The sequence below is a fragment of the Dipodomys ordii genome, unplaced genomic scaffold (assembly GCF_000151885.1).
Source record: "Dipodomys ordii isolate 6190 unplaced genomic scaffold, Dord_2.0 Scaffold6, whole genome shotgun sequence".
NCBI classification, from domain to species: Eukaryota; Metazoa; Chordata; class Mammalia; order Rodentia; family Heteromyidae; genus Dipodomys; species Dipodomys ordii.
The window spans coordinates 9,956,895-9,975,066 of record NW_012267222.1 but is presented as its reverse complement, the minus strand read 5'-3'; the positions used below and the strand labels follow the sequence as shown (position 1 = coordinate 9,975,066).

Genomic DNA, 18,172 nt, shown 5'->3' with positions numbered 1-18,172 from the left:
CTGTAGCTCAAGTGGTAGAGCGCTCGCCTTGAGCTGAAGAGCTGAGGGACAGCGCCCAAGCCCAGAGTTCAAGCCCCATGACCGACAAAAAAAATAAAAAAATAAAACAAAAATAACATAAGGTCCTTGCTTGTATGACTAAAGTGACCCATGGCCTAATTGTTTATTGTCTCTGTGCCATGCCACTTTTCCCAGCGAGGACTGCTTATTGTAATGCTGCCTTTTTCTCTTCTCAGAACCATTTCTACCTATTGTAATCATTAGTTCTTAAACCTATACCTACTTTTCCATGTATAATACAGATTACCAAGGCTAGCAGTGCTAAAGACATAAATCATTTGGCTCTGCAATATTAGTGTTGGATTCAAACCAAATCCAAGAGGCAAAATAACACATGGTGAAACATGGGCTCTGTTTCTACAACGCCAGGCAGGATTGAATTAATTCTTTTGAGAGGAGGTGTGAATACACATGTATAACGATACTTTAACACAACTGTGAGCAAAATATTTTGTCACACCACCAGGTTTTGTTAGCTTTGTTCTGCCATCTGCCATTCTTACATTGACTGGCTAGGAGCACCCATTAGGAGGAAGGACTTGCAAGAGGCCACAAAATGTTCATTGTAAAATAAAACAGGATTTTAAAATTCCTGTTATTTTCCTAAATATCCTCCTGGAACTTACTTCTTTCACTGGAGATCATTACAGGGTACTAAACCTTCCTTTTTTAAATTGGTGCTATGTGAATATTAGCTATGAATTTTACTTTTTTAGTCTGTTCTATTTTAAGGAATTCCTTTCTTTTACTTAATTTTTACAGCATCTAAATTTAAATTACTAGAATAAATTATGTCTAGTGTAGCTAGCTTAAAAAGGAAGGAAAGAATGTAATGTAAATTGTGAAGATTTCCATGAAGAAGGATTAAAAATCTCAGTAAAAGAATGGTTGGTCTATTATAATTTAATCATGTTGAAAAAACAACTTCATTCCTAGACAACGTCAAATAAGTAAGGTTTAACTACAAAGTGTGTAATGCTTAAATACTGAGTGCCTGAGTATTTGTTTTGTTTTGAGGATAGAACCTAAGACCTCCTCTGTTGCACACTAGGTAAGCACTGTACCATTGAGCTACATCTCTAATCCCTCAAAGACTATTTTGTAGTAAGCTCATCTAAAACTTGAATGCTACAAATAGTTCAAACCCAAATAAAAATTAATTTTGTAGAAAGCTGGAACTTGGATTGTCAGTCTATATTGTTATTCTCTCAGTCTATATTGTGTATTTTCTCTATTCTCTGTGACAGTCTGCAGTCTTCTTAAATCAATGTTTGTCTACCCAGCAACCTGGGCTTTTTTGTACTAGATGTCAGTACCACTAGATGTCTCCCCATTTGTAACAATCAAAAATGTTTTCAGACATTTACAGCTGTTCTCTGGAGGTAAAATAATCCAGAACTGAGAACCACTATTCTAAATATTTCAAAGAATTGGAGCTATAATGCATTGATAAGACTTTGAGAGAGGGTAGGACAGAATTCCAAAGGTGGTTATATTTTGCTTTTATGATGGAAGTTTTTTTTGGTTTTTGTTTTTGTTTTTTTTGACAGTCCTGGGGCTTGACCTCAGGGCCAGGGCACTGTCTCTGAGCCTCTTTGTGCTCAAGGCTAATACTCTACCACTTGTGCCACAGTGCCACTTCTGACTTTTTTTTTTTTTTTTTGAGTAGTTAATAGGAGATAGGAGTCTTATGGAGACTTCTTTGCCCAGCTTGCTCCAATCTGCAATCCTCAGATCTCTAGCTAGGATTACAGGCATGAGCCACTAGTGCCCAGCTGGAAAGTCAAAGATTTTGAATTCTTGTGTGTGTGTGTGTGTGTGTGTGCGCGTGCGCGCGCGTGTGTGTACAACACACCAACATCAATACTAAGGCTTAAATTCAAGGGCCTCACTATTGTTCATCTCTTTTGCTCATACCTGGCACCTACCACTTGAGCCATTCCTCCACTTCTGGCTTTTTGCTGGTTAATTGGAGATAAGAGTCTCACTGATTTGTCTGCTCAGGTTGGCATTGAGTCATGATCCTCAGATCTCAGTTTCCTGAGTAGCTTGGATTATAGGCATGGGCCACTTGTGCCTGGTTTCATATTATTTTAGACAAATGATTTATTATGAGAAAGGAAAACAGATGGCTTAAAGATTTGCCCTGGACAAGCATCAAAAAGTAGTACATGTCTTATCAGAAGAGTCATTTATCAAGCTGTTTTGTAATCATTCCAAAGATACTCACAGGGAAAAAAGTCAATCTAAATTCCTTTTTCCTAGAATATATTTTTAGGTTCCAGAAACCATGTAGACTTGATTACCAACTTTTTTCCTCTATAGACTACATTGTAGATTCTTGAAAGTAATAAATTACAAGATTAATACATTTTAAGATATTTTTTCTTACTTTGATCATTTCCTCCCTGAAATTAGCATTTATGACACATGGTCATAAACAAATCTTAGCTTTTCTTTCAAAGGTACTCATCACCCTTGGTTGCCAGAAAAGCACTGATGATTTATTTTTACCTTCTGTATGATGGGCATTTCTGTATATCCTCGACTTATACCTACTTTTCTTAGTGGCTTTTATAGTAGTTCAGTGGCTCTTACCTTCACTTATTATTCTCTTTTCTCTTTTGTATCAAGCAGCAGCTGCTGACTCAACAGACAGAAGTCCTCGACCCACCTCTGCCCCAGCCATTGCTCAGAGTCAGGTCACAGAGGGCATTGTACCAGGAGCATCTGACAAAAAAACACAGAAGGAAACAGTGAAGGCTGAAGTGAAAGAAGAGCCACCTGAGCAAGCTGAGCCAGAGCCCACAGAGGCGTGGAAGGTATGTCTCAAAGTCCACAGATATAGCCAATTCATGTTCTGGTATCAAGGTCTTAACTCCTTGACAAGGAAAATTTTCAAAGTAACCAAATGTTATAAAATCTCAACAAAGTTATTTCTTCTTTATTCTTTCCAAAAGAAGTTTCTCATAAACCTATAAAGTATTTTCATAGAATTTCATCCTAAAGAGTATAAGCTGTCTATCCATTCAAGAAGTTTTCAGTGCTGGGAAGGTGGCTCAGTGGTACAGTGCTTGCCTTGCATGCATGAGGCCCTGGGTTTGATTCCTCAGCACCACATAAGCAGAAAAAAGAAGCCGGAAGTGGCGCTGTGACTCAAGTGGTAGAGTGCTAGCCTTGAGCTGAAGAGCTGAGGGACAGCACCCAGGCCCAGGGTTCAGGCCCACGACCGGAGCCCCCCCCCAAAAAAAAAGAAGTTTTCAGGGGGTGGGAATGTGGCTTAGTAATAGAGTGTTTGCCTAACATGCATGAAGCCCTGGGTTCAATTCCTCAGTACCACATAAACAGAAAAACCTGGAAGTGGCGTTGAGGCTCAAATGGTAGAGTGCTAGCCTTGAGCAAAAAGAAGCGCAGGGACAGTACCCAGGCCCTGAGTTCAAGCCCCAGGACTGGCAAAAAAAAAAAAGTTTTCAGATGACCCACACCTAGACAAACAGGCTTTGTAATGTGTACCAGCAAGATTGCTTTTTAAAATAATTTCTACTCATCCAGAAAGAATGTTAATGTTGTTTAAGATTCAGCTTACTATTGTCATTAAGCCACAATTTGGTTTCCTAAAGTGAATATATATATAAATAACAGAAGCACATTAATATGGTTGTTTCAATTGTAAGACGCTTTACAAAGAGAAGTTCTGTTTCGTAGGAGAGATTATGCTGCTGAATTGTTTATGATTCCTGGTTCATTGGAGTCATAGTCATTGCACTGAGTTGAAATCACCAATTAGCAGATCTCCCAGAAGTAACAATAATAGGCTGATCTTCTATTATATATAAGATGTATACATACACACACACACACACATACATACACATATATTCTTTTTTTTTTCTGGTACCAGGGTTTGAACACTTGCTCACTTGGCTTTCTTGCTTATGAATGGTGCTCTCTCACTTGACCATGCCCCCGATGAACTTTTTGCTGGTTATTTTGGAGAGATGGGATCTCTCAGATTTCTGCTCTGGCTAATTTTGAGCTGCAATCCTCTTGATCTCAGCCTCCTGAGTATCTAGAATTACAGCCATGAGCCTCCAGCTGAGATGATCTGGCTAAGATGATCTTTAAATGCTATTTTTTTTTTAATGTGTGTGTGCACATGCACATGCGTGCGCACGTGCGCATGCTGGGCTTGAGCTCAGGGCCTGATGTGCTTGCTTGGCTTTTATGCTTAAGGGTGGATCTACCACTTGAGCTATATTTCCTTTTCCTAAATGTTTATAAGCTTTTTAAATACATTTAAACAATGATGCAGTTGAGGTGCTAGTTCAGGGTTATTAAAGTAAATGCAAATATCACTATTGTCAACAGGAATTTTATGAGATGGCAATCATAAGAATTGCTTTTATTTCATTTTATTGTTTATGTTGTACCAGGGCTTGAACTCAGAGCCTCTCTTTTATTCAGCTTTTTTGCCTCTAGTGAACATTCTACCACTTGAGCCACATTTCTAGTGGTGCTTTTCTGTTAGAGAGTGTCTCATGGACTTTTCTGCTCCAGGCGGCTCAAACCACAATTCTCAGATCTAGTCCCCCTGAGTAGCTTGGATTACATGAACTAACAACACTCAACAAGAATTGCATTTTTATGTTTCTTAAACTTTAGAATGAATAAGGCCCAAGTAAGTGCTTTCACCTTGGATTAATAGTATTCTATTGGAACCAGATCAATATCTAATTTCCCTGTAAAACGGTGGACAGTCTGGCTCTGTTTTTGCTATATTTGTTCAACAAAAACTGCTGCACCTAGATGTGCTTTCATTTGATAGTACTACAAAGTTTGGTTTTTGGCTTGTTTTTTTTTTTTTGGTTGGTCGTGGGGCTTGAACTCTGGGCTTGGGCGCTGTCCCTGCGCTCTTCAGCTCAAAGCTGGCGCTCTACCACTTGAGCCACAGCGCCACTTGCCAGTTTTCTAGTGGTTTATTGCAGATAAGAGTCTCATAAACTTTCCTGCCTGGGCTGGCTTTGAACCGCGATCCTCAGATCTCAGCCTCCTGAGTAGCTAGGATTACAGGTGTGAGCCACCGGTGCTAGGCTTGGATTTCATTTTCTAGTTAATTTTGTATTCTCAAGGGAAGAGAATCAAAGCTTTTTCTTTTTGTTTTTGTTGATTGTGGGCCTTGAACTCTGGGGTTGGGCGCTGTCCCTGCGCTCTTCAGCTCAAAGCTAGTGCTCTACCGCTTGAGCCACAGCGCATTATCTTACATTTTTTCCATTCAGTCCTATAGAGAGTAGCACAATGACATTCTTCACCCTGGTATGCTGCTTACCAACCACATGTAGATGAGATTTTAGAAAGAATTTAATGATACACAGTAATTGTTTCATCTCTTAGACAATTTGTTTTCTGATTTTGAAATAACCAGTGTTTTAGGCAGTTGTCACTGTTAGTTTGTTTCCTATTAATAAAAAAGTACTTTTTAAAAGTACTATATATTTTTTAAAGTACTATATTTTCATATATCAAATTTTTATTACTAAAGGTATTTCATAGTTACATAGACAACTTTAGATATTCTTTTCCTGATGTTAGAAACAAATCTTGTCCTTCTGCCAAAAATGTTTGTTCTGTATTCCTAGAATGAGGACTGCTGTGTAGAATGTGGGAGCAGAGGCCTGTGTGTGCTTATTTATAAATCAGCCCTGAAAATAATCACATATGTCAGCTACAAGATGGAGTTTATTTGGATGTTTTGTTATGTAATACGCTGAAGATTGAAACTTCCTTCTTCAATGTATGCGTCAACTAACAAAATCTTTTGTATTTACCTGTTTGGTGTCATATGTTATTTTTTACATGTGTGTTTTAAACTAAAACTTATTTATTTCTATAATATATATTAGACATTGGTAACTTCATTTATAAATTTGTTTAAAAATATTAGAGTATTTCCAGATCATTAAAAAAAGCAAAACAAAAACATATGGTTATACTAAAGAAACCTCTTTTAGTTTAGTAGTTTTTCATAATAAATAAATATAAAAATATTTCCTTAATCCATGGAAAGATTACCCTACCTTTCTCTTATAATAATTTGAATGTCTGTATTAACCTCTTCAGCCTTGGAAATGTGATAGTGAACTACCACATCATTGTTAGGAATACCATATTTCCCTGGAACAGCCTCGTAAGACTGCATCATGATTATGACTTAGCAACATATTTCACCCCAGATTAATGATGCAGCGTATTTGAAAACCCTGTGCATAGGGCTGGGAAGGTGGCTCAGTGGTAGAGCGCTTGCCTTGCATGCCTGAGGCCCTGGGTTCGATTCCCCAGCACCACATAAGCAAAAAGAAAAAAAGCCAGAAGTGGCACTGTGGCTCAAGTGGTAGAGCGCTAGCCTTGAGCTGAAGAGCTGAGGAACAGTGCCCAGGCCCAGAGTTCAGGCCCCATGACTGGACCCCCCCCCCAAAAAAAAAAAGAAAATCCTGTGCATAGAAACCTGTTAACTTAAAATGTTTTTACTACTTTATTTCTTAAATGTAGGTGGAAAAAACCCACATCGAGGTCACAGTACCTACCTCAAACGGTGACCAAACACAGGTTTGTGCCAACAAGCCCCTGCTGTCCCCCTCCCCTCAGTTTTTTCTTCTCCCTCATCGCCCTCTCCATAAAATAATTGTAAGATGAAGATTTTTAAAAGTCAATGAGCCAATATTTTATCATTTTTTTTCTTTTTTGAATTATGGTCATACAGAAGCTTGCAGAAAAAACTGAAGATCTGATAAGAATGAGGAAGGTTAGCCATTTTTCACTTTCACAAAACTCCATTTCCATTTCACTCTCTGACTTACAGTGCATTAAAAAGACAGTGATCCATTCTTTTCATTGATTTCTCTTAATCAGAAATTACTTTGAAGAAGCAAATATACATACACATATGTATATGTGTGTGTGTGTATATATATATACACATATATGCTAAAGAAATTATAATCTTTTACTTTAAGCAAGCATTTCAGTAGGAAAATTCTTTTCTAACAAATATTAGTTAGGCTCAAACCTACCCTTTGTTTTCAAACTTTGAAAGAACAATTGCACAATGACATCATATCTTGGAATCATTGATGATATTTTACACACATTCCTCAGAAAAACCATCATAACAACAAATCCCAGTATTATTAGTAACTATGATTTGACTGCTGTGTGCCTCATTCTTCCTAACTACCTAGGGGGATGTACCAGTTCTTACTGAACATATTTATTGGCCGATTAAGTATAAAATATTGTTAAATCTTTTTAATAAAAGGTCTTAGAAATCTTGATATTGCAGTAATACTATACATGAAACGCCTCCCAAAAACTAATGTGGCTTTTTTGGGGGCTAATGTTTTTAAAGCATTTCCCTACCCTAAGATACATGGAGTGTCATATCTTTTCAGGGTCATATATTAGGGTAACATTTAAATACTTCAGTTTCAAAACTGAACATAAAATAGCTTATTACATAAGAAGCCAATGAAGCCAGGAGCACTGTCTATTTAAATAACATCATCAAGTCTTTCATCATTCATAAACAAGGTCATCTATTTTCTAGTGTAACCATGTTCTCTGTGTGTCCTTGTGGTTCTGTGACCATTTCATGTTGGCATATGTTGCACTGCAGACATTTAATTTTAAGTATTTTTTTGGTTTGCCAATTTGCAGTTTTCTCCCGCAAGAATAAATTTTAATTTTTTATGCTTTTCTGTTTTTCCCCCTTTCATTTTCACAGAAAAAGAGAGAGAGACTAGATGGTGAAAACATTTATATCAGACATAGCAATTTAATGTTGGAGGTTTGTATGAACTTGAAGCTTATTTCAGTTGGTTGCCTGGAACCTTCTGCATTCTTTGCTGACCCCCTTTTCTTTATTCTGTTCTGCCTTTGGGTTTGCATGTCATTGCATGAGAGAATTTTAGGTTTAAGATTTCTTTGCATGTTAATGAACATTATGACACGCAACTTTCTCACTTTCTGATTCTTTTTGGTTTCCATCTATCACACTATCCCTGCCCCTGCAAAAAAAAATATATGATTGGGACTCTGCTCCTCCTGGTTCCTTGTTACACCCCTTTGTCCAAAATTCTACATTGCTGCTAAAAGTTCCTTGGATTTTAGTTCAAAATGGACTTACAATACTAAAGATAGTAGGATATTACTGAAGTAAGGTTGGGCAGTGGTAAGATACAAGAAAGAAAGGAGCCAGCATTTAGTAACTATGAGGTGGTTTTATCATTAAAACAACCCTATGGCCCAGTGCCAGGATGGCAGTTCAAAGCCAGCTCAGGCAGGAAAGTCCGTGAGACTGTTATTTATCTCCAATTAACCACCAGAAAACCGGAAGTGGCACTGTGGCTCAAGTGGTAGAGCCCTTGCTTTGAGCTGAAGAGCTTAGGGACAGCGCCCAGTCCCAGAGTTCAAGCCCTATGACTGATTAAAAAAAAAAAAACACGCACACACGCACAAAATAAGCCTATGTGCTGAGTGCTGGTGGCTCATGCCTATAATTCTAGCTATCCAGGAGGCTGAGATCCAAGGATTGCTGTTAAAAGCCAACCTGGGCAGGAAAGCCCATGAGACTCTTAGTTCCAGTTAACTTCCAAAAAAGCCAGAAGTGGAGCTGTGGCTCAAGTAAGTGGTAGAGTGCTAGCCATGAGTAAAGAAGCTCAAGAGCAGTATGCAGGCCTTCAGTTCAAGATCCAAGACTTGTGTGATTGCATGTATGCACACACAAACATGCCTGTGGCTATAGAATTTTTATTTTAAATATGAGAAAGTTGAAACTTAGAGATATTAAGTAATTTTTCTATGGTCATAGAATTGATATATTAGAAAGGTAGGACTGAGAAGTTACATAATTTTATAACTACAATTTTACACTTAGAAAATAGTATCATTATCTGCTATAGGAATTATAAGGTTATTTTCTTGTTATATTCAATACTGCTTAGTTTTTAATTGACTCATATTAGTGTAGTTTATTTTATCTTAAAGTATCAAGCTAATAAGATTAGGGGAATTCCATGAGGAGAAATATGGAAATTGTAATTATTCCACATGGAAAAAAAAACAAGATCAAGTTAGTTTGTATATCAGAAATACTTTTAGATAGAAGTCAATGACCAGATAGCTTTACAGCTCCATTCAAGGCAGAAACATAAGAAAGAAACATAAATTCTTATGTTGGGGATTCATTTTAACTGTTAAGGAAATTTAAAGCATGGTTTTTGCCTTCAGAAAGCTTATAATGTGGGGAACTGAGGAGGAAAGAAACAATTCAGGTAAACAAATAGCAATAAGATGATTACAAGTTATTAGAAAAGTTTTGTAGGAAATAATTAGTATACTTTGCTAACAGAGGATTTACTTCAAGTAAGATTGACAGGAAAGATCTCTCTGAAGAGATAACATTTTAATTGAGACTTAAAAGATGAAAATACATTAAATATGCTAAATATCATCAAACTAGAAGTTTGAAAAAAACTTTAAAAAGTTGAGCTAACCAAGTGCTGATGGCTCATGCCTGAAATCCTAGCTACTCAAGAGGCTGAGATCTGAGGATTGTTATTCAAAGCCAGCCCTGGCAGGAAAGTCCATGAGACTCTTATCTCTAATAAACCACCAGAAAACTGGAAGTGGCACTGTAGCTCAAGTGATAGCGCATTCACCTTGAACTTGAAGAGCTCAGGGACAGTGCCCAAGCCCAGAGTTCAAGCCGCATGACCAACCAAAAAGAAAAAAAAAAGTTAACCTAATAATTATTTAGTGTCATCACACTTTTTTTTGCCAAAGTGTAATATTGGCAAAAATACCAAAAATGTGAGTATCTGATATTTATAAAGAACCTTGATAAAAGCAATAAAAAGTATGGTCAGCCTTTATCAAACATATGTTGTATAGTGGGAACAATAGCAAGTATTTTTATATATTTTTGTATTCTATAAGGAAAATTTTTCCAAGGTAACTGTCCTGACCAGTGCATCCTTAGTGCTCCCTTAGCTGGAACCTGCAGTACCAATCATATATTTATCACTTGTTTCATAAGGTGTGTTATGACTTCTGAGACTCACAAAGTCCCTGTATGTGATATGTTTTTTTTCCTCTGGCATTTTACTGACAGCCACGAGAGGGGATGTCTAAATAAGTGTGTGTTTGAGAATTAAAACTACTAACTTTTGAGAATATTTTATACTTAATGAACTGTTTGATTTGATTGCTGCCAAAATTATAAGATCATAGGCCTCAAAAGTTATCTAATCTGAACATAGCCCAAACAGCTTGACTGATCATCATTCTTTAGTAATTATAAAGGTGTTTCTCCACCCCACCCCCAAGAAAGTTCTGTCAAGTTATCTGTCACTCTAGCAGTTTTTTTTTAAGCATTCCTTTTCCTCCCCCCACCCCAACTAACGCTTTGTTCTGGCACAAATAAGGTCGAGTTCATTTTTAGATCTACCGCCTCCTCCTCCATCTCCCAAAGAGAACCTGTAGCAAATGTCTATGACAAATTCTATTTGGAACAGGTCCCTTTGAGATCTTAATTTTATTCTGTGCCCCCACAGGTTTCCATCAAAGCCAGCTAAGAAGGATGGAGAAACTCCCTTAGAAGCTATTGGTTTTATGGAAAAATTTGTTTTTCTCAGGTTTCAAGCCAATTGAAAGTTAGGCAAAAAGAGATATACAAGGAAATATACAAAATCATGGCTCTCGTGTAAGAGGCTAACTCAGAGAGTCATGGTTTTATCGCAGCATCACTTGCTTGTTTTTGTTTTGCTCCATTCACACTTTTTAACCTTCCCAGTTGTGGTGAGTTGTTCTTAGCACAAACAGATTTCATTTCCAGTCAGGGGCTGGGTCACAGGGCCTTACATGCTTCATGGGTCTCAGTTGCTCAGGCCAACACTGAGTCTTTAAACTTGTCTGTGCTTTTCTTTAGTAGTAAATATGCCTTTTTTGCTTTCAGCAAGGACCAAATGCAAACAAACTTGTTTCCTCTGGGTGAAGCCCATATTTATAAGATACATTCATATTTTATCCCAACAAGCAAGAAATACTCTTATGAAGGAGAGATCTATGTGGTTTCAATTTGGGGTTTTCTCTTTGATATCAAAGTAAATATATATGGGTCAGTCTTGCAAAAGTAAAAAGAAGACACTAATAAGTAAATATGCTAAAAAATTATCTCCAGATTCATTTTTTTATCCTATTTTTCTTTTTTTTTCCTTTCTTTTTTCTTTTTTTTGGTCAGTTGTGGGGCTTGAACTCTGGGCCTAGACACTGTCCCTCAGCTCTTCAGCTCAAGCCAGTGCTCTACCGCTGGAGCCATAGTGCCACTTCTGGTTTTCTAGTGGTTTATTGGAGATAAGAGTCTCACGGACTTTCCTGTTTGAACAGGCTTTGAACCATGATCCTTAGATTTCAGCCTCCTGAGTAGCTAGGATTATAGGCGTGAGCCACTGACTCCCGGCCCTATTTTTCTTGATACTACTTTCTAAAAAGTTTTATTTAGCTGAAACCTGTGTTGTTCTCAGAAAAACAAAACAAAACTTTTAAACAAAAAATTTTATAAAGTTGATTTAAAAGAATTAATTTCCTCTCTTCCCCTCCCCCAAAATGAAGCTATTTCTCACAAAGCCAAAAAAGAAAAACTAATCCCCAAATCCACACAGGATATTAAGAGATATATTTAGCATTATGCTTTCCTTGGATACAGAGTTGCTTTGATATATAATAAACACAGAAAATTTCTACAGTCATCGGGTGAACGATTCCAAATATTTTGATCTCAAGCTCAAAGTTTTGTTGTTGTTTTTTTTTTGGGGGGGTCCGGTTGTGGGGCCTGAACTCTGGGCCTGGGCGCTGTCCCTCAGCTCTTCAGCTCAAGGCTAGCACTCTACCACTTGAGCTACAGCACCACTTCCAGCTTTTTTCTTTTTGCTTATGTGGTGCTGAGGAATCGAATCCAGGGCCTCATGCATGCAAGGCAAGCACTCTACCACTGAGCCACCTTCCCAGCCCCTCAAGCTCAAAGTTTTGAGGGTTTCTTTTTTTAAGTGTTGTTGGACAAAGAGCATTTGAGTCTTTGTCTACAAGTTAAATTCACCAGACTATTTTTGGCCAAGTGTTCTTTTTGAAAGTTGTCATATATCTCTTCTTTTTTTATACATCTTAGTATTTCTAGCCTGTGCTTTATTAAGCTTAGTTTTGATCACACATCCCTAGAATATTCTCTTTAAGAGCTTGCCTCTATCTCTAATTACCCAATACTCAAATCTGCTGGAACAGTTAGGTTATTTTAAATTGATACCCAAAGCATTTGAGCTCTTGTTATCACTTCCAATACATTGGTACTGGAGATGGAACCAAGGGCCTTGGGCATGGTAAGCAAACACTCTACTACTGAGCTGTAACCTCAGCTCCAAAAAGTCTCTGTTTTAAACTATTCTAAGAAATGAGTAAAGCTATTAGAATATCGAAGCATGAGGCTTTTATTTTGTGTAAATAATATTGACAAAGGAAAAAGTCATTCAAAGAAAAAAGTGATTCTCCCTGCCCCCTCTCCTTCAGGTAGTAACGATTGACTTTGTAGACTGGAACTAGGAATTTTGCTACTTAAATTCATCTATCAAAATGAAACACTGAGATCTAAAGGATCTCCATTCAAAGGCAGCCCAGGCAGAAAAGATCTATCTCCAAAATAGCCAGCAAAAAGTAAGACTGGAGGCATGGCTCAAGTGGTAGAGAAACTTAGCAGGCATGAGGCCCAATACCACAAAAAAATTTTTTTAAAGAACTATCCTTAGGTATCAGAAAGAACAACTCTCCATTTGCTAATTGAGTAACATGATTATCTCCAGTGGATATGGAGGGATAGTGTACTGCTGTTGCTCAGCAAGACACAACAGCCTGTGTTAGAAGTTGAAACCCTTCACCATATCTTTCATTTAATAGTTTCTTTATCTGTCACTATTGCTATTCTGCCTGAGCTGAGCCTAAATTGGCTGTTAATCAAGCTGAGGCTGATTGAATTGTGGGATTATGTTCTTCAGATGAGGAATTGGAGATCTGGTTTTGTCATTTTGGAAAAAAGAGTCATAAAATTAAGAAGTCACTCTTCATGAGTTATATAATTGCTGAGAGCTGTTGGATTGTGATGATTTACTGCTTCCAAGAAAAGCACTTTGTTTAAAAAAGAAAGAAAAAGAAAGAAAAGAAACCAAGCAAATATACTATGTTGTATATTTACAACTTAAATGTAATTCATGGGTTAGTAACATCTATCCTGGATATGGTGTGTTTTCTGCCAGTGCCCAGTCTCTGATGGGTTGCACTTGATGTGTTTTTTGCCCTAATTATTTATTATTTTACATCTTTGTCCTCTCAACTCTAGGATTTAGACAAGAGTCAAGAAGAGATCAGAAAACATCATGCCAGTATCAGTGAGCTGAAAAAGAACTTCATGGAGTCTGTACCAGAGCCACGGCCCAGCGAGTGGGATAAACGCCTGTCTACGCACTCGCCCTTCCGAACTCTTAATGTCAATGGGCAGATCCCCACGGGCGAAGGAGTGAGTACTTTGTCCACATAACTGATTATGAGGAGGAATAGAATAAATGTTTTTGTATGTTAATACCCTATATCTGAGAAGATAGTGAGAATTGAAATTTTCTTTGGTCCCACTACAATTTATTGTAGTGTTAAGGCATTCATAATCAAGCACTTATTGTTTTTAAATTGTGGATGCAACTCAGCTCATTGTAGTACCCATTTAGAGTTACTAGTAGATGATTAGGCTCTGAGAACTGGTTCTGCAGCTGCGTGCTTCTGGCTAGTGTGTGTTTATAAACTGACTATAAGCCAGTAAAGCTTTGTTTATGTTCAAAATGTGCCTTCCAGAAAGTTTGCTAAATTTAGTAAGGTTAAAATTAGAAAGGGACTAATATTTTTTAAAATTTTATTTGAACATTTGTACAACTTAGAAATGTCTGAAATGATTGCCCACAATTATATAATACACCAAGGAAGTCTATAAGCCAGACAATGCGAAACACCAAGTATAAAATTATTATATTTTAATTTAAGAAAAACAACTGGTGATTTATTTTTATGTTTAATAACAGTATCACATTTTTCAAAAGATGTTTTTAATAAGAGTGTCACAATTAGAATAAGCCAGAAATACTTTTCAGGGACTGTTCTTTTTTATTTCTATTTTTTTTTAGGTTTTAGCAAGAATTTGTTTTAGTATAATAAGGTTAGAGTAGGGAGAAATGGAGAAGAGAGAAACATTTTCACTTCTAGTGCAGGAAATGGAAGTTTAAGAATTCTGTTCTTCGCTTGCCTTGCATGCCTGAGGCCCTGGGTTCGATTCCTCAGCACCACATAAGAAAAAAGCTGGAAGTGGTGCTGTGGCTCAAGTGGTAGAGTGCTAGCCTTGAGTGGAAATGCTGAGGGACAGCACCCAGGCCCAGAGTTCAGGCCCCACGACCAGACCAAAAAAAAAAAGAATTCTGTTCTTTATTATTGTATCATTAACTATTTTAAAGATCCTACATCTAAGCCTGGCACTGATGGCTCACACCTGTAATCCTAGCTACTCACAAGACTGAGATCTCAGGATCAAAGTTCCAAGTCAGCCTGGGCAGGAATATCTAAGAGACTTTTGTCTCCAATTAATGACCAAAAAAGCTAGGAGTGGAGCTGTGGCTCAAATGGCCTTGAATAAAAAGGCTCAGGGACAGTTCCAAGCCTTGGTCCAGCGCACGTGCGCACGCACACACACACACACACACACACACACACACACACACACACACACACACCCTATACTTGAAATAAATGCATTTGTTTAATGAAACACACACACACTCTCTATACTTGAAATAAATGCATTTGTTTAATGAAAATATCTTAAAAGGGGCTGGGAAGATGGCTCAGTGGTAGAGCGCTTGCCTTGCATGCATGAGGCCCTGGGTTCAATTCCTCAGTACCACATAAGCAAAAAAAAAAAAAAAAAAAGCCTGAAGTGGCGCTGTGGCTCAAGTGGTAGAGCTCTAGCCTTGAGCTGAAGAGCTGAGGGACAGCGCCCAGGCCCAGAGTCCAGGCCCCACGACTGGACCCCCCCCAAAAAAAATCTTAACAGTTACTTAGTCAGTACATATTAAATATTTATATAATCACAATGACTCAAGGAATGATTGTAATGATTTTTAAATTGTATGCTTATTTTACCCCAAAACAATAGCAGTTGTAGTTAAGAAACATAAAATGATGTCCTAACTAAAAACTGTGGTTTAGCCAACCACAGTGGCATATGCCTATAGACCCAGCTACTCAAGAAGCTGAAGCAAAAGGACCCTTGAGTCTAAAAGCCTGAGGAGTACTGGATGACATAGTAAGATCCTAGCTTAGAAATGCAAAAGAAAGAAAGGAAAGAGAGAAAGAAAGGAAGGAAGGAAGAAAAGAAAGAAAGAAGAAAAGAAAACCAATCGTATGTAGCTTACATCTGCAGTTCCAGTTTTTTGGGAGGCAGAGCTCAAGAGGATTATGATTTGAAGCTAGCTCATGCAAAGTTTTCATGATCTCATCTCAACTAATAGCTGGGCATGATGGTCATTCAAGTTTGTCATTCAAGTTACAGTGATATAATAGTGTTAATATAATATAATATAGAGTGTTATAATAATATATAATATAAATATAATATAATATAATAAAGTGTTAATAAGAACATTGCTGTCCAGGCCAGCCTAGAAAAAAGAGACCCTACCTCAAAAATAACCAGAGCATAAAGGGCTGAAGGCATGGATTAGGTGATAGAGTACCTATGTAAAAAGTGCAAAATTCTAGTTTCAAACCTTCAGACCTCTACCAAAAAAAGAAACTTAGGGGCCAGGTGCTGGTGGCTCATACCTGTAATCCTAGCTCCACAAGAGGTTGAGATCTGAGGATTTCAGTTCAAAGCCAGCCTGGGCAGGAAAGTCCATAAGACTTTTATCTCCAATAAAGCACTAGAAAACCAGAAGTGGTGCTGTGGCTCAAGTAATAGAGCGCTCTCCTTGAGCTGAAGAGTGAGGGACAGCACCTACGCCCAGAGTTCAAGCCCCACAACCAGCAACAACAACAACAAAATTGGCGAACAGTTCTCTGAACAAAGTTAAAGCTGTTTTACAAATGAGGCTGGAAGATACCCGAGTTAGTGGGCAGCCACCAGAGATGATAGGACATGGGAATTCCTGCTCTTCCTTGTCTTCTCGGCCTCTGTTCCCAATAGACATTAATTTTGTGCTCTAAATTGGGGTCATGTGCCCTAATTTATGGGTGAGACCATAGAAATAAGAAACATAAAGGTCAAATAGTAGTTGTGATTTGACTGAGAGAGTCTGGCTAATTAAAGCCTAACTGACTGGCTTTGAACAAGTCATTGCTCTTGGAGTGGATGATCTGCAGTGCCCTTGCTAACTGGGAAGTGCTACAAGTGAAAAAGTAGCTTGTTGCTGTCTTACCTACTAACCCTAGCTGCAGATGATAACTGTGTATTTTCTACAAGTTCTAATTTTGACTCTGCAAACTGATCAAAGATGTTCAAAAAAGCAGCTTGATACTATCATGAATGAGATTGGGTAAATCTCTATCAAGCTCCATTTCCAGAAAATGGGTCTTTAAATAGAAATCCTTCAGAAATCATCTCAGGGCTGGTTTGGGGAATAGCAGTGTCATTCTGTGAACTTTAAAGAAATGACACTTTATAAACTAAGTTAGATCTCCAGGAAATACTTGAGCAATTTTTGCTCTATGCTTACATATATTTGTCCCTCTATCTGAAGTGTGGAATAAATAAGAATTGTACTGTTATGATCTTTTATACTGGGATAATTCCATTTTCTGGCATATCTTTTTCTTTAATAATAAGGATAATATTTCTATTTTCTGGGGATACCTCTTCCACCTTTAGCAGCATTGTTGTTGCATTGTAAGGCAACTGAATTTTATATAATTTGTGTATGCCCAGGTGAAGAAAACCTCTGTTCTCCCCTCGGAAAGAAAGGTTGGTGGGCCAGAGGTAATCATGCTGTTACAACTTGTGCTTCTCACTCAGAGTTTGCTCTTGTCATGGCACCAAGCAAAGAATTCCCTCAGAACTGAACCACAGCTGCTGAATAAGTTTCTTTTCTTTTGGCTACACTAGTTAATTCACTCCCACAGCCTTTTGGCCTAACACGGTACAGATTCACTGCTGCAGCGTTAGCAGCTTTCGATATGCTTATTTCGGCGCATGGCTGGTTGGAAAAGCTGCATGCAGATGTAAATATGTATTCAGAGAGAAAATGAATTTAATTATACCCTATTCTTTTTATGTTGTCTTTCTTCTCCCACTTTTCTTTTAAATTTCATTATAATTTTGCATCCTTTCTTTTCCTTTTTTTTTTCTTTTTGCTGACCAGTCCCCTAGCTACTTTCTCCCTGATACATATCACTTAGGGGTGTGCAAAGAACCAGTGTTGAACTTCCAAACTGATCAGAGAAGGCTAGCTCAACTGAGAGAGCTTAGAGCCAAGTTTTTCCTTTCCTAGATAACATCTGTCTTCACTATGGATAGCAGAGTACAGCAATTGCTGGGGGAAAAATGCTCAAGTGGACATTTGGGGGGAAAACTTCCCTTAAAATTGTCAAGTATTTACTAAATGTAATGTATTAACCTCCATGATTACCATTATTATTTCTAATCACATTCTGAGATCTTATGGGAGGAGTTGCACTTCTTTCCCCCTTTGCCTCTTTCTTGAGGGTGAACTCTGGAGGCATACTATAAAATTTTACACTTTCTACTTTTCTTTTGCAATATTTAAAATGTGTAAGGTGAACACTTTCATTCCCTTGAACAAAATCTAGTTATCACATTGAATTACGGCATTTTAAATGTCTATATGAAGAGATATGAGGATTACTCAATGGCAAGAAGAATGTTCCCTTACTGGCATTGCTCAGCTTGTTAATTATTGGCAATTCCAAAGCAATAAAAAAAATGACCTGAAATTCATATGTGAAAAAAATCATATGTAAATGA

General features: G+C 37.6%; 1 protein-coding gene across 1 annotated transcript in view; it reads left to right on the top strand.

Moving 5' to 3' along the window:
- Positions 1–18,172, top strand: part of Epb41 (erythrocyte membrane protein band 4.1) — a 156,581-nt gene that overhangs the window by 89,793 nt on the left and 48,616 nt on the right. The window contains exons 11-15 of the mRNA XM_013032135.1: positions 2,695–2,882; positions 6,607–6,663; positions 6,818–6,859; positions 7,838–7,900; positions 13,496–13,672. Coding sequence (XP_012887589.1) covers positions 2,695–2,882; positions 6,607–6,663; positions 6,818–6,859; positions 7,838–7,900; positions 13,496–13,672 — 527 coding nt within the window. The remainder of the gene's footprint in view (positions 1–2,694; positions 2,883–6,606; positions 6,664–6,817; positions 6,860–7,837; positions 7,901–13,495; positions 13,673–18,172) is intronic.